General features: G+C 37.9%; 2 protein-coding genes across 2 annotated transcripts; both read left to right on the top strand.

Annotated features, from left to right (window-relative positions):
- Positions 1–4,147: 4,147 nt before the first annotated feature.
- On the top strand, positions 4,148–7,251 carry LOC130550229 (butyrophilin subfamily 2 member A2-like). Its single transcript, XM_057327651.1, has 4 exons — positions 4,148–4,172; positions 4,858–5,091; positions 5,525–5,569; positions 6,532–7,251. The coding sequence occupies exons 1-4, from the start codon at positions 4,148–4,150 to the stop codon at positions 7,083–7,085; spliced, it is 858 nt and encodes a 285-aa protein (XP_057183634.1). The 3' UTR covers positions 7,086–7,251.
- A 5,629-nt stretch (positions 7,252–12,880) lies between these two features.
- On the top strand, positions 12,881–16,104 carry LOC130550233 (gastrula zinc finger protein XlCGF57.1-like). Its single transcript, XM_057327655.1, has 3 exons — positions 12,881–12,960; positions 14,395–14,523; positions 14,775–16,104. Exons 1-3 carry the CDS (start codon positions 12,918–12,920, stop codon positions 15,980–15,982), a joined length of 1,380 nt encoding a protein of 459 aa, XP_057183638.1. The 5' UTR covers positions 12,881–12,917; the 3' UTR covers positions 15,983–16,104.
- Positions 16,105–16,947: the final 843 nt, after the last annotated feature.

Raw genomic sequence — 16,947 nt, 5'->3', positions numbered from 1 at the left:
CCTCAATATGCAGACACTGGGTTAAACTAGCAGTCCGGCTGGCAGGGGAAGCATGCACCCTGCAACAATTTGCACAAGTTAGGTGAGCAAGTTGTTAATTGCCAAATGGGTTAAATTAGCTGTAAGCTGTCAGGGGAAGCATACACCCTGCAAAATAGCACTAGAGTTGCATGAGCGATTGTTGGCGAGACAAATGGGTTAAACTAGCAGTTAGGCTGGCGGGGACGCATACACTCTGGAACAAATAGCACCGGCGTTATGGAGCAGTTGTTAGCAAACTGAAAGGGTTAACGAGCAGTAAAGCTGTCAGGGGAAGCATACACCCTGCAACAAATAGCACCGGAGTTATAGGATCAAGTTGTTAGCAACCTGAACAGGTTAAACGAGCAGTAAGCTGGTAGGGGATGCATACACTCTGCAACGATTTTCACAAGTGTTCCATGAGCAAGTTGTTAACGGTTAAACTAGCAGTAGCTGACAGGGGAAGCATTCGCCCTGCAACGAATAGCACCGGAGTTATGAGCAAGCTACCAAACCGAACGGGTTAAGCGAGCAGTTAGGCTGGCGGGGGAAGCATACACCCTGCAATGAATAGCACAGGAGTTACATGGGCAAGTGTTAACGAGCTGAAAGGGTTAAACTACCGGTAAGCTGGCAGGGGAAGCGTACACCCTACAGCAATTAGCACCGGAGTTACATGAGCAAGTTGTTAAGAAGCCGAAAGGGTGAAACGAGCAGTAAGCCGGCAGGGGAAGCGTACACCCTAGTCCCACATAGTCAGACCTTCATATTGAAAGTTCTCAAAAGTGCCCACTTTAGGTACCCGGATGATGCACTCATTCGACGAAAATATGGAGTGTGGAACTCTGGACACTTCACGCACTCAACAGTTGCAGTTCGCTTATGTGTCAGAAGGGAGGCTGAGCTATCAGAACTGCTCGAGCAAATTCTCCTGCAGAGTGATTATGCTTCAATTTAATGCTGACTGAAGGCAAGCTTAGCAAAGATAGTTACATTATTTGTATGATGTACAAATTGATTTCATTGGCATGCATTGAGTTGTGAGATTGACGTCATTCACCCTCTGGGAAACCACGCACACTTCCGGTTAGTATTCCATTGGGATGATACTGTTCTTCTTAAATGCATACACTATCAGCCATTTGCAAAGTCCGGACTGGGAGGGAATTCGTTCCGGACCCACCAAGTGCCGAACAACACGCATGTACGCACAAACCAGTGTAGGGAGCCGATCACGTAGAAAGCACTTATTGCTGTTATACGCGCCTTTTTTCAATTGTTTCAGTTAGCAGAGAGCCTTTTGCGCGTTGCTTATGCGCGCCGGGCGCCTCGCGTTTTTGCCGGCTTGCTGTTTTTACGGTTTTCTTCAGGTAAAGAAATGTTGTCGGTACAGCCCCGCGAGCGCGTTGTTTTGCTTTGCCGATGCAGCTCGTCTTTCTCTTGCTCTATCTGTGCAGCGACTGGTAGAAAACAGCAGCACGTTCAACTGACCGAACAAAACGCCGTTTCCAAAACTCTGTCACTGTTACAGACTGCCTGGGCATATGCACATGAACGTAGTTTGTCTGTAAATATTCTCTGCTATTCAAACGAACAAAAACAAAGATTAGGCTATCTAAAGTGAGTGAAAGTGACCTATTAGTCAGATATGGTGACCCATACCTGAAATGTGACCTCTGCATTTAACCCATCCAGACAGTAGTGAACACACGCACAGCAAGTGATGAACACACATACACTCGGCCACCGAAAATGTTTGGCCGAATATAGCAAAAAACGCAAGTTCGGTGTTCGGCCGAATGTGTGAAATGGCCGAATAAATTTTACCGAACATGACTCGTGATACGATCAAGCAGCAACCAGCGCAGAGAGGGAAGAGAGAGAGAGAGAGAGACGCGTCCGCTTTACTAGTAATCAAGTATACTGGACATTCTCTACTATTAAGTGTATTGTTTTTAATACACTTAATAGTAAAAATGTAGCATATCGAGCAAAATCTATTGATGTTCGGAACATCATTGACTGCTTTTAAAACCACAAACTGTAGAGAAAATGTGCACAGATAAGATGATCACTAATACAAAGTTGCGGATTACCATACATGAACTTCAACCATTGACCTGAGAGTAAGTACGGGTCAGGAAACCTCACCTTGTTGCAACCGATTTCGGGTTAACTTAGGCCTATTAATGTAAGACAACCGGTTTTCTGCATGTAAACTATAAAACAATTTAAGTCTTCATTTCAATGGTTGAGTTAGCGCTGTTGCATATAACTATGTTGCCAGTTGATAGTCTGGTTATGGTGTACGGGAGTAACCCAAGTATATCCACCCAAGTAACAACTCCTACAATTCCTTGCATAAGTGTATGTGGTTTTCTATAAGACAAAAACATAACACAAACACAGAAATTTCAATAAATATAAACCAGTAAACATTGCAAGCATTAATTACACATATAAATGAGCAGGGAAATAAAGTGAAGCGAAAATGTGTTATATGGGCTGATACAGCACCAGTAGTAAAACAAATGTTTAGCAACTGAAATTTGACAGACTTAGCGGTAACTGTGGCAACAGGCGGAGCAGCTCAGCCTCGTGTCAATAAGCACTCGCTCACGGAGCAATTAAACATTATGAAAGTGATCAAATATAAAAATGGACGAAAATGTTGAAATAATCATAAAATGGGCAGATACACGTGAAGCAAGATCTGCAAACTTACTTTCATATGCGCATGTATATATTTCAAACAAACAAACCATTATCAAACGGGAATAATGACAAGGCATAAACATTATAAACACACTGGAAATATAAACTGACTTTAAAAGGCACGCACACAACTTTTGACAAGAATACAACGCAACAGTTTAAAAATCGCATCCATCCTCATCAGGCCGCTGGTGCCCTCTACAGGCATTTGTTAGAATACATAATAGACAAAAAATTATTGTTTATCAGTCTTAATTCATTTTAATGTTGTTCACCATATGATCACTCACTTTTAATACTTTATTTAAAGAAATTATTATTGCCTCATTGTTATGTATTTAAGTAATATTAAAGTATTTTGGTCACTTAAATCTATCTTTTTTTGCGCATAAATGAATAAGTAAATAAACAAAATAATCCTTTGATGCTCGATTAACAGTAATTGTTACTGACAGCAGTTAAAGCATTTCAAAATGCTCGGACTCTGACCATTTTTCTTTCACACTTGTAAATAGTACAGACATTACATTAATAACAAATCATTGCATAAATAATCAAGAAAATATTAAATGGCATCAGCACACAGGTAAGTAAGATTAAAAAGTTAACTACTATTGTTAAAGCGGCAGTCCGCAAGTTCTTTTGAGTAAAAATGAGCTAAAACCAATTATTGAGCAAGTACGTGAAAGAACGGTGTTTAAAACTGTGTCATTACCCTTGCTGGATTCGCGACGGAAAGCTTGTAATAATGGTTTGTAATTTGCCCTGTCGGGTCAACTTTCCCGGAGATCCGCCAAGCAGTGTTGACATCTGGGGATTCATCATTTGTGAAAAACAAGAAACAACGAACTGATGACAGTTTACAAAGAAACAGGGAATGTGATCGGACTCGTTTGAAAACAAGAATTAATATTGGCAAGGCATTTCATAGGTGGCGTGAACTCCGTGATCTGAAAGGATTGTAAACGGATGCAGACATGGCTTTATTTGGCCAGGGGTTTCAAGCCCCGACCCCTTTTATGTCAAAATATAAGTGCCCTTCTGGTCATACTAAAACATTTATGTGAATTATAAAAGTAATAATTATGAAACAATGCCTTTTTACCATCGCAACGAAATAAATAAATTATATATAATATATACAAAATATTTTTTCTGATTCAATTTGTGTCTGGGGTGGAGCAGAAGGTTCTTTACAGGGCTGCACGCGCAACTTCTCTTCAACAACCATACTGTATCAGTCCTGTATAATGATCATAAATTTATACGTTAATTTTAGTAAGGTAAAACCTCTTCAATAAGCTAATTTTACTGACATTATAAAACATTGTCTTCGTGCTCTTTCTGGTCCGTGGAAGACCGATAAAAAGTCATAGTGCTTTATCTTTTGCTCTGAAGTTTACAATATAAGATGTGGATTCTTTCAGTGCTGGAGAGTGACAACATGAGGAGTTTTCCTCTGAAATATATATTAAAACATACCATTGATTAAGTGCATATGTAGTCTTATTTGTCAAAGTAAAAGACTGACATAAAGTTGGCTTGACGTTGGACGTTCGATATTCATGAATTTAGAAATCGTCTCCAAAGTTACAACTTCAGTAGCATTTAAAAGGAATGACTTACAGTCACAAAACCAGCTGTACAGTGTTCATGTAGGTGTCAGCTATAATTTACACCTTTCAGATTTTTGATATTTATTACAACAAACCATCAGCGTGCGCACACTTTCAGGATGAAATTTACGCAAAGTTTTATAAATGAGGCCCCCGATCTTTAGCAGACATTTTACAGACGTACCTGTGCTATCTGGGCACAAACATATTCAAAACACCACATAAAAATATAAAAAAACATTAAAAACTTGATTTTCACCACAGAGGGACTTTAAATGAATTTTGGATATTTGTCAAATTCAAAAGAGTCACAGCAGTTTTACTTTCTGTGCTGTGGTTGAAACTAGACTACACAGATCCTGTAAATACCTCACATTATTGTTCCCTAGTAACCACATCACAATGTCATGTGGGCAAATCCTTACTAAATAATGGGGTGTGTTTGCAGATGTTATTTTTGTAGTTAAGTAATAATTATATTATTTTAATGTTGTTTTCTCTTCAGAAATAAACAGTAAGAAACAAAGAGAGCACCAGAGGATAAAGAATGAGGACCAGAGACTACAGAATGAGGACCAGAGACTACAGAATGAGGACCAGAGACTACAGAATGAGGACCAGAGACTACAGAATGAGGACCAGAGACTACAGAATGAGGACCAGAAAATACAGATAGATGACCAGAGACTACAGAGAGAAAAACAGAGACTACAGAATGAGGACCAGAGAATAAAGGAGGGTAGTTTTGTCTATTCAATTTTTAAGTTATTGATAAATTATTGGGGCTACTTGCTGTCATAGATAGAAAACAATTTGCATAAAGTCATTAAGACCATTAAGTCCATTTAGACTGAATGTTTACACATATGGGCCATAAAACACGAGAATGTGTTGTGATTTAGTTGAAGATTGAAACTGTGCACATAAAATATCAATATAAATAATATGTGTATATATTAATATAAATAAAATAAAAGAATAATGTAATATAAATATATATAACATCATCATATACAAATATTAATATAATAGAAATCAAATTTATTCAGGCACCAAATATTAAAACAGAGTCTTATTTAACTGTTTTTGTTTGTATTTGTTGTTCATAATTCAATTTTTTTCTCTGTTTGGTATTTCAATTATTTTTTGTCTCGTCTTTGAATTTCCTTCAGAATGTCAGACACTCTTGCTGAAAGAGAAGAGGATTTTGGGAAGTGGTGAATTTTCTTTATTACATTATTCATTATTAAGCATGCTTTGATTTGCAATACAATTTAACACACTGTATGATAAAGTGTATTAATCAAGCATTGCGTCAGTTCTGGCAGGTCAGGTGAGTCTAGCTTGCATCAGCCAATCACTTCAGGTGCATCTTATCAACGATAACCAATAGTCATACAACACACACTAGACTGCGTCCTATTTAAATTGCCTTTCTCTGCTCGTTATCAGCTGCTTAATCCTGCCGCACTAAAAACCTTCCTCCATCCCCATCCCCATCTCCTGCCTGTATCTGTCGGATCATTTTAATTTAATCCTGTTACGCATCATGGAGGAGAGTTTACCAAGTTTCATTCCGCCAACCTTAAATATTGCTATTGTTTAAATATTTGACGCCAGTGGTCCTGACAGAATTAGACCTTACTGTGGATATTTTGATCTCATTATTAGTCTGAAGTATAATTCCGTTATGGACTCTGTATAACTCTGTACTGTCTGTGTGTTTTTAGTGATACCACTGTTAAGACAATTTGCAGGTAAATCAAAGTTTTTCACATCATTAAAGTGTTTCAGATCTATAGGTGTGATTGTAGAGGTTATTGATTGTATGTGGTTTTCTTGCCACCTTGGAATTGTTTGTTATCCTGTTTATGTTTTTTATCTGTGTGTTCATTAGTTTTGTTATGATCCGTCAACACCTGACTGATCAGTTCTGACTTCTATCTCTTTTCTACTCTTTCAGAAAAAAAACAGCGCTGTATACTGTAGTAGGCTATATGAGACCAGTTTTCTTTTCTTGCACTTATGCTTTTTGTTGTCCTTATGTTGTTCCAATTGCTTCCATTGTTTCCCTCATCTGTAAGTCGCTTTGGATAAAAGCGTCTGCTAAATGAATAAATGTAAATGTAAATGTATTAAAACATTTATCTCTAACATGAAAATGTGTATATTTTAACAGTGAACGTGACTCTGGATGCTGATTCAGCTCATCCACATCTCAGTGTGTCTTGTGATGGGAAACAAGTGAGAGATGCACTCGAAAAACATGAATTGGTGAAGAACAGAGATAAAGGACAAAATAACAGGTTTGATGAATGTCTCGGTGTTCTTGGAAACAGACGGTTCTCTTCAGGGTGTTTTTACTATGAGGTGAAGGTGAAGGGGTTAAATGTGTGGTATGTGGGTGTGGCTAGAGAATCTGTTAACAGGAAGGGGCGGATCAGTCTGAGTCCTCAGTATGGATACTGGACTATGGGAAAGATTAATAACATTTATTGGGCTTGTGAGGATCCACGTGTCTGTCTTTCTCTGACTGTGAATCCTGAGAGGATTGGGGTGTTTGTGGATTGTAAAAAGGGCCGAGTCTCTTTTTATGATGTAAAGTCAATGTGTTATATTTACTCTTTTACTGCTCAGTCTTTCACTGAGAAGCTACATCCTTTTGTTTCTTTGGGTTATGATTGGTATGAAAATTCTTCTTCCCCACTCGTCATCTGTAGTGATCTCTCGTGAGAGCTGATCTGATGTGAAAATAAAAATTGTAGCAGCTTTCCATTAATCTGCTGGTATTGGTAATAGGAGTGAGCAAGTAGTTGACGCATAAAAAAATGGAATCTATGCAAACAGATATTAGATGCAAATAGTCTCTCTTTATTGTGCTTCAATGAATAAACATTTCTTCAATTAGCTTCTTGAGTGTCATTTTGTTTGGTTCACAGAAAAGTCCACACCAAAATCCATACCTTGTAGATACAGCACTGTTCAACTCGGTCCAACACATAATCCAAAAAGCCTATTTAAGCAGGACCTAAAATGGTCAAAAACTGTGTGCTTCCCCACTACCAATACACCTGTTGTCTCATCCAATTGCCCTGATATACCGTGGGTATTCTATAGTGCCACCCGATGGACAAATACATAACTGCACCAAAAAAAGGCTTCAATAAAAATCATCAGTCCTCTCTGTTGCGAGTCTCAGGTCATTTTGCTTATTAAAGGGGTCATATTGGATGGCTTAAACGAACATTATTGTGTGTATTTGGTGTAATACATTGTTTACGTGGTTTATGGTTAAAAAAAAACATTCGTTTTCACATGCCGTACATTACTGTTGCTCCTGTGCCCCGCCTTTCTGAGACTCCTCGATTTTTAACAAAGCTCATCGTTGTGAAAAGCGCTGTGTGCTCTGATTGGCCAGCTACCCAGTGCGTTGTGATTGGCCAGCTACCCAGTACGTTGTGATTGGCCGAATACCTCAAGCATGTGGCGGAAATGTAACGCCCCTTACCATATTCGGAACATCAGCCATCAAAGCATATTGACAGCTGATAATGTCACCGGTACCGTGTGAGTTCAAGCCCGAATATGATCCAGAAATGCACTTGACCAAGCGGATTAATCAACTTTGCCAGCAGAGCGTAACAGATCAGTAAGGTTTTATTTTTAAAATCGATTAGGTTTAACAATTAGCTAACTTCTTGAGCTGCCTTTGAAGCTGTCTCTCGACGCAACTCGACAAAGTCAATAAAACACATTATTATAACGAGGCATTTGTTGCATCCAGCAGGGACATAGTTACTGAATATAATGACTTATATTGACTTTTTTCGTGTAGCATCACGCTGCAGGGGAGAACAGCCAGAGGATAGGCCTACTCGTAAATATAAAACAATTTCTGCATTTGTGATCGTAGAACCGACAAAAAGCTTACGTTTGAATGGTCAGTTGCAAATTCTTTAGGCGTGTTTTAGGCAGGTCTGAATGAGCCTCCGCTTTTAAATAAAACATCTCTTTTGGTTTGAGACCAAAAGGCATGAACAACTTATAACACACCAAAGATACAGGAAAACATGAAAACACGTCATATGACTCCTTTAAATGAACATTTGTCTTATTTAAAAAAAGATTTAGATATTTGTACAGGAAAGCAAGACTGAAAAAAACTGTTTGTTTTTTGCAGCACAAAATGCTGCCCACACTGCTAAAAACAAAGTTCTTACTTAGTATGTTTGTGTTATTTTCCTATTTGTCCTATTTATGTTTAATCCTCATAGTAACATGTATCAGTACTGTTTAGCGTGTTGACAAAATGTTAAATGTGAAGTGGATAAAAGCGTCTGCCAAATTAATGAAAATGTAATGTGAAAGTGAAAGTGACCTATTAGTCCGTTTGGTTACCCATACCCGAAATGTGACCTCTGCTTTTAACCCATCCAGAGAGTAGTGAACACATGTACAGCAAGTGATGAACACACGTACACCCGGAGCAGTGGGCAGCTATCACTGCAGCGCCCGGGGAGCAAGTAGGGGTAAGGTGAGGGCACCTCAGTCGTTACCCGCCGGCCCTGAGGATCGAACCGGCAACGCTTCTGGTCACGAGTCCGACTCTCTAACCATTAGGCCACGACTTCCCCCGTAACTGTGACTGTAACTGTAACTGTTAACTTAGTCATGCAGCTGCGATCCGCTGGCAGGAAGGTTTGCTTTAGCCTGTTAAGTTTTAAACTGCTAAATACATATAAAAATGCTAACAGCTAAATTTGAACTGCTGCTAATAATATATACCACTATTTATTTAGTTGCACAACTGACGATGTGTCGCATTGATGGGAACCATACAAAGGGCATTATCAGCAGCACCTCACCAATAGGCATCTTTCACTCAGGATAATGGATGTGATGAAAGTGGGACACACAACTCATGAGAAGTCTCTCTGATAATGGCAAGGAAAGGTAAGTATGCCATGTATTTCTATAATCAATTATCCCCCAAACACAGAGGATGCCTACCCGACAAACCCAGTGAAACCTCAGACCTCCTTTCCTCTATTCATATTCTTGACTGCTCCCCCTGTCATGCATAAGGCGTGGGAAATGTTCTATTGGGCAATTCAACTGTGCTGAAATAGTGGGATTATAACACCTAGTCCTATTAAGCGAATCATATGTTTTGTTTATATGTAATCTATGATATATATTTTTCTACATTTAGTATCACTCTCCCCATAAATGACTGCCTTTGAACAATGTTTATTAGTTGTCAAGAAGGTGAATGGTGAGTGGATTAAGGTAAAAACAAATGTTTTGTAGACATTTTCTGCGTTTGTACCGGCTATTATGGCAACCTCTAACTGCACACATAAGCGTGTACCTTTGGGTTCCATAATAAATATTAACTAGCAAGTCAAAACCGCACACTTCTCCCACACTCGTAATACGATTGCCATTAGTTATAGTGGCTCAGCGGAAGTCTAAGCCAGTGGTTCTCAAACTGGGGGCCGTGGCCCCTTGGGGGTCCCCAAGATGGATCCAGGGGCCACAGATTTTGTGGCATTTTATGAAATATAGAAATTTATCATAGATTTTATGCAATCAAACATCAGAAAAATGACACCACCAACCAAAAGAATTGAGGTTCCAGCATTGTATAACTGAATGTTTTTGGTTTAATAAAAATTCTAAGTTTAAGATTATACGTCTTTATATGGGGGCCGCAAAGCGATGCACTTAACACAAAGGCGGCCTTACAACGAAAAAGTTTGAGAACCACTGGTGTAAGCACAACAGCTCAAAGATGGCGGCGCCCACATTTACTCCAAAAATAAGGTGGATAGCAGAATGTGAAGTTACACACGGACAGCACTTATAAATTACATCAGCATACTGTCCACTATGGAATAGATGATGATTTTAATACTTTACAATGGATTTTAGCAACTTTATTGATTCTGTTGTTGTGACCGTAAACCAATGAGCAATTTGAAAATCATAGAGGGTTTTCAATATCTTTACATGATGTCGATTGAGTGCTATTTATGTGGCGAGGGCCAAAAGGCACGGCTTTACTAAATGCCAATACTACTGTTACTAATAAAAGAAGCCGACTACGCCACTTGGGTATATTACTGAGACCCAGGACTCAGTTCAACCCAAATTCCACTCAATTACTTTTCTTGAGGGTGGGGCATCCACACATCGAAGCACAAAATCTTTTTATTAACATAACATAGATGACTGTAAAAGTATTTAGAATGAGAATGGATGCAGCAAGATGTTCGACTCTAAAGTCTGAAGCACAATGTTCCGTATCCAGGCAGTTGCAGCAGATATTTAGTTGTTAGAGCGTGCAACAAGATGTTTCGTCCATTGGAGTAATCCGATTGTCCCATTATTGACACCTGCAGGTTGACACCTGTAAACATGAATAAATTTCTAGGATGGATTAAAACTTTGAGGTGAATGAGACACCAAGACTGTGGAATAGACTGCCATCAAGTATTGAAAGCTACTACAAAACTACAACGTTTTAAATTCAAATCTTATCTGTTTTTATTTGCTGTTAACCGTTTTTTGTCAATTTTGTAATTTGTGATATTTTGTTTGTTTAACTGTTTATTTTATGTACCTAATTTTGTGGTGTTATTTTAAGCATGTCGATTTTATTATAATCAGGAATGGAAATGGGGGAAACGCAGGGGGACAGAGCTCCACCTCAAAAAAATAGAAGATTCCCATCTTATATCAATTAAACTGCCTCCGAACACTTTGCACATTTCATACATAAAGTGGCATTTTCTACATCTATGGTTTAAAAATATGAAATATGTGCCCTCCAGTGAATTTCAGCTGTTTCCAGCATTATCAAGTGTTGTATAAATAGTGCTTTATAAATAAACCTTACTTTGATATTGACGTGGATAAGACACACAGTGAAAGATCATGGGTGCTTCTCAATATGCCTCCTCGTTTCCTCGCTCCTCCGTCCTCGAACCTATGAGCCGGACACCGATCGAGCTCAGCCATCTTTAAGGACATCTCAATTCTCTAATTGCACTTTGAGGAGGCTTTTCGAGGAGTCATGAGCGAGGATTGAAGTGTTTTATCCACTAAACCTGACAGCCGTATAAATTCTCCTCCCCCTGCACATCGTCACATCTTTAGATCATATTCAAGCATGCATAAATGTGATAATAAAGCGTTATATTATTGTAAACGTAGACCTATTTGAGACAGTATAGTTAAAATTAATATATTTAATATTTATGAAGATATACAGATATATGATATAACATATATTCAACATATTTCATATACATGTCTGAGCACTTTTAAATGTGTTTTATCTTGATTCTATTGTAGTGGGGATTATGGCATCTGCCTAAAGTATTTATTTCACTTGATTTAATTCCTCCGCCCTCGCATCTTTTCCTTGCTCTCTTCATATTCATATTGTTGTGTTTTGTGCAGATAAGGAGACTTGTTAGTGTTTACTGTTTTGTAACGTTAAAATTGAACAGATTTTCTGTGATATTTTGGGGGGTTACCATAGTGGTGAAGAGTAAAGGTTTTACTTAGGTACGAGCACATTTATGCCATTATTGCATGTGTCCATCTTACTCTAACCCTCTGGTGCTCCCTAGTAAGCACCATACCTTAATGTGGAAAAAATTTTTAAGTGTCCCACTGAAGCATTCACATTTATTTGTCTTAACACAAATTAATTAAATTCATCTGAAATTAAATAAAATAAATTGATGAATTTAAGATTAATTTGTTTGTACAATTCACCCAGTTTACGTTCAGATAAACCAATTCAATTGTATGGAAATGGGTGTCATAATAAAATTAAGTTAATCCAGCAATTTATAACCACTTCCTTTAGTGAATATATGCATACTTTAGAAATTATACTTGCCAAAGCCATTGTTCAATAATTTTCTTTACTAGATATTATCCCATATTATCGTTGATTACTGGCACCAATAAAACTGTCACCATGTAATCAGCACACCATGTAACAAAAATCTAAACACAAAGCGAATAACACAAAAAAATTGGCTAGCATACTTTAGATGTTCCGCTGTTATTTGGACCACATGTTTTCTTCATAATTTCCCAATAGCATAGCCCACCTCATCAGGTCTAATAATCATCGTCTCTCAACACAGTTAAAATATCCCCATATTGTAGTCACCATAATTTAACTAATACTCAGTCCCGATAACCCCATCAATACTAGTTGGCAATGGTACTTTATTATTGTGAAGAGAGAGAAAGATGCTTGAAAAGAAGTTACAAAAGGTGCAAATAAAATGTCATTAGGGCTAATATTAGGTAATAAAAAGAAAGAATGAAGAATGATAATAAGCTATGTAAACTTAATAAGAATATAAGGGTTAGATTTATTGATTTTATTTAGTTATTCATTAGTATATTTTTCTCATTGTCGCCACACTCCAGCCCGCCAGTAGGTGGCGGAAATGAGCCTATTGTTTGTTTGCCAACCGCCATAAAACCCTAAAAGAAGAAGAAGCTGCGCAACAGAAGAAGAACGAAAAAAGCAAGATGTCACGAGAACAGTTTGATATCAAGATCTTTAAACACAAAGGTTAGTGCACTGTATGGATGTCGTGTTGTAAACTTTTCGCTAGAAGAACATGACAAACATGAAATTCAATGCTAGATGATGAAAAGGTTTGCAGAGTGATTGAAGTCCGTCCCGGAGAATTTCTATAAAGACAAACGTGCTGTTTCACTTCTGCAAACACATTCAGTTCAGTTCACTGAGATAAAACCCTGATTTGTTTTAAAATTTATTAGTTTCCTTAACGTGCTTTACAAGTTCTCAGTGTTTAAAGTGTTTAGAAGAGTTTTGGTCCGTAATGATCTCGTATTTTTGTTTTATAATTTCAGAGTTTTCTTCGTAAATGTTAACAGACATGTTTTTCCTGAATATTGCTTACTTATAAAATGTTTTAAAACACCATTCACTTAAGCATACTGTACCAGTCATTGATATTTCAGTCACAGAAATAAGATGTTTGATTTTTAATTTAATGCAGTTAATTCTTATCATTGCTCACACCACATGATCAGTGGTTCTTATATGTCATTGTCTCATCTACGTTCTAAATCAAAGCTTAGTTGTTTCTTCATTCTGTAAATGTTTTATTTGACATTGTAACTATGTGCCGTTTTATTGCAATCATTCAGTAAAATGTAATTCAATTATTAAAAGGATATTTACAGCAAGATTCAAAATTTCTCCATGTTTTACTCACCCTTAAGGCATCCTGACTGAATATATCTTTCTTCTGGAAGAATACTATAGAGAGTTATGATTCCACGTATCCCTTTACTTACAAGCGGTAGAATGGGAGTGAATGGGGGGAACATTTTTGAAGCTCCAACAAGTGCATCCATCGATCGATCAAAGAACGGCTCAACACAGCTCCGTGGTCTTAAACAAACGCATCGATTCACTTCAGAAGACCTTTGTTAAGAGAAATAATCATATTGACCACGACATTAACAATAATGGCTAACATCTGCTGCAAACGAACTAGAGGCTTGTTTGTTTCCGGCAAATGGCACAGGACATTTTCTGTAAGTTTCTGTGACGAACACAGCATTTTTTAGTTTTCAGCCAATAGGAAACCACCTCCTCTGGGCGGGTCCTTGCGTCAACTATCAATTAGCGGAAAAACAAGCCTCTCGTTCGCCTGGATCTAAGGGGATAACGGAAGCTAGACATTAACGTTAATTGCGTTGTCAATATGATTATTTCTCTTAAACGCATCGATTCGTTTCAGAAGACGTTTGTTAAGACCACAGAGCCATCTCGAGCTGTTCTTTGATTGATGGATGCACTTAAAATAATTGCCCCCCATTCACTCCCATTCTGACGCTTGGAAGTAAAAGGATACGTGGTATTATAACTCTGACTACAGTATTCTTCCAGAAGAAAGAAACATTCAGTTAGGATGCCTTAAGGGTGGAGAATTTTGCCTGAAATATCGCTTTAATTTATTGATTTTGACAGGTCTGTTTCTCCAAGCCACACTTGAAAAGCAAGTTTTGTGTGACGCAGAATTCATTAAAGAGGAGAGTGAAGACATGAGTGTTACAGACACCAGCACAATGAGAAATGAAGACGCTGCGGAACAAAGAGGTCGGTGTCCATTCTTGAGTCTTCATTAATGATTATTACTGACAAATGTAAACATTAATAGAAAATGAATTGATTCTCTATTATTACTTTGATCTTGTTACGTTTGATAATGAAAGTAAGGATGAACAAACACTGTGCTGGTGGTTTTTAGATATTTTAATGCACAAAAACATACATGTTGTGCCTTTGATTGCATGTGTTCGATGTTGACCGGCCTAATAAAAATATGTGCTTCTTTCGTTTCATTTTAGACCTAATGAAACTGGAAGAAACAACGGTATCAGTATGTCCTCATTGTGGAAAGAGATTGGGAAGTAAAGAGCAGCTTGTGAAGCACATAAGAATCCACACTGAAGAAAAGCCCTTCACCTGCCCTCAGTGTGGAAAGAGTTTCTCTAGAAAAATTCATCTCAAGACCCACATGAGAATTCACACTGGAGAAAAGCCGTTCACCTGTCCTCAGTGTGGAAAGAGTTTCAGACAAAGAAGTGTTCTCAAGACCCACATGAGAATTCACACTGGAGAACGGCCGTATGCATGTGTTCAGTGTGGAAAGAGTTTCACAAGAAAAATGAATCTAGAAGACCACATGAGAATTCACACCGGAGAAAAGCCGTATGAATGTTTTGATTGTGAAAAGAGTTTCTCAAGAAAAAGTCATCTAGAGATCCACATGAACATTCACACTGGAGAAAAGCCGTATACATGTGTTCACTGTGGAAAGAGTTTCACTCAAAAAAGTAATCTAGTGGTCCACATGAGAACTCATACTGGAGAAAAGCCGTATGCATGTGTTCAGTGTGGAAAGAGTTTCACTAAAAAAAGTAATCTAGTGTACCACATGAGAATTCACACTGGAGAAAAGCCATATGCATGTTTTCAGTGTGGAAAGAGTTTCTCAAGAAAAAGTCATCTAGAGATCCACATGAACATTCACACTGGAGAAAAGTCATTCATATGTGTTCAGTGTGGAAAGAGTTTCACTCAAAAAAGTCATCTAGAGAACCACATGAGAATTCACACTGGAGAAAAGCTGTATGCATGTGTTCAGTGTGAAAAGAGTTTCACAAGAAAAAGTCATCTAGAGGAACACATGAGAATTCACACTGGAGAACGTCCATACGCATGTGTTCAGTGTGGAAAGAGTTTCACACAAAAAAGTAAGCTAGAGGTCCACATGAGAATTCACACTGGAGAACGTCCATACGCATGTGTTCAGTGTGGAAAGAGTTTCACTCAACAAAGCATTCTTAATAAACACTTGAGAATTCACACTGGAAACGGCCCATTCAACTGTCCTCAGTGTGGAAAGTATTTCAGAGAAAAAAATTATCTCCGGGAACACATAAGAATTCACACTGGAGAACGGCCATTCACATGTGTTCAGTGTGGAAAGAGTTTCACACACAAAAGTGTTCTTAAGAAACACATGACAATTCACGCTGAAGAGCGCTCATAACCATGTTTTATGAGTGTAAAGTGTTTTACAGTGGCTCCGTTCACACTGTCAGTGTTTAGGATTGTATTTATAGGATTAAATTACAGGCGTGACTCTGGAAATGTAAATAAAAATATAACTTCTAAAAGAAACTGAATGTCTTTCTTTAATTTTCTCACATATTTTTATTTGACAATATTTTGGTGAGATGAAGAGATTACAGTTGGGCATATTTTATTACAGTGTGTAGATAGCGTATTGAAAAGAGAGCGAAAGATATGGAAACAAAGTTACAAAAGGTGCAAATAAAATGTCATTAGAGATAATATTAGGTAATAAAAATAATGAAGAATGATAATAAGCTATATAAACTTATTGGCCCGGTTTCACAGACAGGACTATGCCTTAAACCCAATTCGCACGGGATTAGTATTATCTGGGGACCTCTGGTCATTTGTAATAATTGCAGAGATTGTCTGTGATCATGTGGCGCATTCGCACTGGATAAGTGAACTCTGTGATTTTACTCGAATTTACTGACTTATCTCCCGGAAATGACGTGAAGGCGCTTCCCTCTTTCTAAACATGGCACGAAAGAGAGCTTAACACGGATGCGCTGTCTGACAGAGATTCACCGACGCAGCCTTCAGCCCGTTACTGTTTACACCAGACTGGACCTCGCGTTGCGTTTTGCCCAGCACCCGAAATACTGTGAAAACACTCCAACGCAGCTGACAAATTACAGACATGGCCGTTTCGCACGGGATTAAGATCACAGACAATCTCTGCGATTATTACAAATGACCAGAGGTCCCCAGATAATACTAATCCTGTACGAATAGGACTTTAGTTGAATTAAGATATTTATATCACTTTTATAAAAATGCCTTAGAAGAATACATTACTCAACTCAACATTACTGGTGTGCATTTTGAGACAAAACAATGGCACTGATATATTTTAAGATATTCCTGGGCAAGATATAT

Source organism: Triplophysa rosa, unplaced genomic scaffold (assembly GCF_024868665.1).
Source record: "Triplophysa rosa unplaced genomic scaffold, Trosa_1v2 scaffold25_ERROPOS5509801+, whole genome shotgun sequence".
Classification (NCBI taxonomy): Eukaryota; Metazoa; Chordata; class Actinopteri; order Cypriniformes; family Nemacheilidae; genus Triplophysa; species Triplophysa rosa.
The sequence above is the reverse complement of the archived record's forward strand: the minus strand, read 5'-3'. Positions and strand labels throughout refer to the sequence as shown.

What these genes read in the sequence shown, in the direction of transcription:
- LOC130550229 (XM_057327651.1), top strand. Translation starts at nt 4,148, where the DNA reads ATGTGGATTCTTTCAGTGCTGGAGA. An exon ending in GATTCTTTCAGTGCTGGAGA is followed by an intron (nt 4,173 to 4,857) that starts GTGACAACATGA and finishes TTTTCTCTTCAG; the next exon opens with AAATAAACAGTAAGAAACAA. An exon ending in GAAGAGGATTTTGGGAAGTG is followed by an intron (nt 5,570 to 6,531) that starts GTGAATTTTCTT and finishes ATATTTTAACAG; the next exon opens with TGAACGTGACTCTGGATGCT.
- LOC130550233 (XM_057327655.1), top strand. Translation starts at nt 12,918, where the DNA reads ATGTCACGAGAACAGTTTGATATCAAGATCTTTAAACACAAAG. An exon ending in CAAGATCTTTAAACACAAAG is followed by an intron (nt 12,961 to 14,394) that starts GTTAGTGCACTG and finishes TGATTTTGACAG; the next exon opens with GTCTGTTTCTCCAAGCCACA. An exon ending in AGACGCTGCGGAACAAAGAG is followed by an intron (nt 14,524 to 14,774) that starts GTCGGTGTCCAT and finishes GTTTCATTTTAG; the next exon opens with ACCTAATGAAACTGGAAGAA.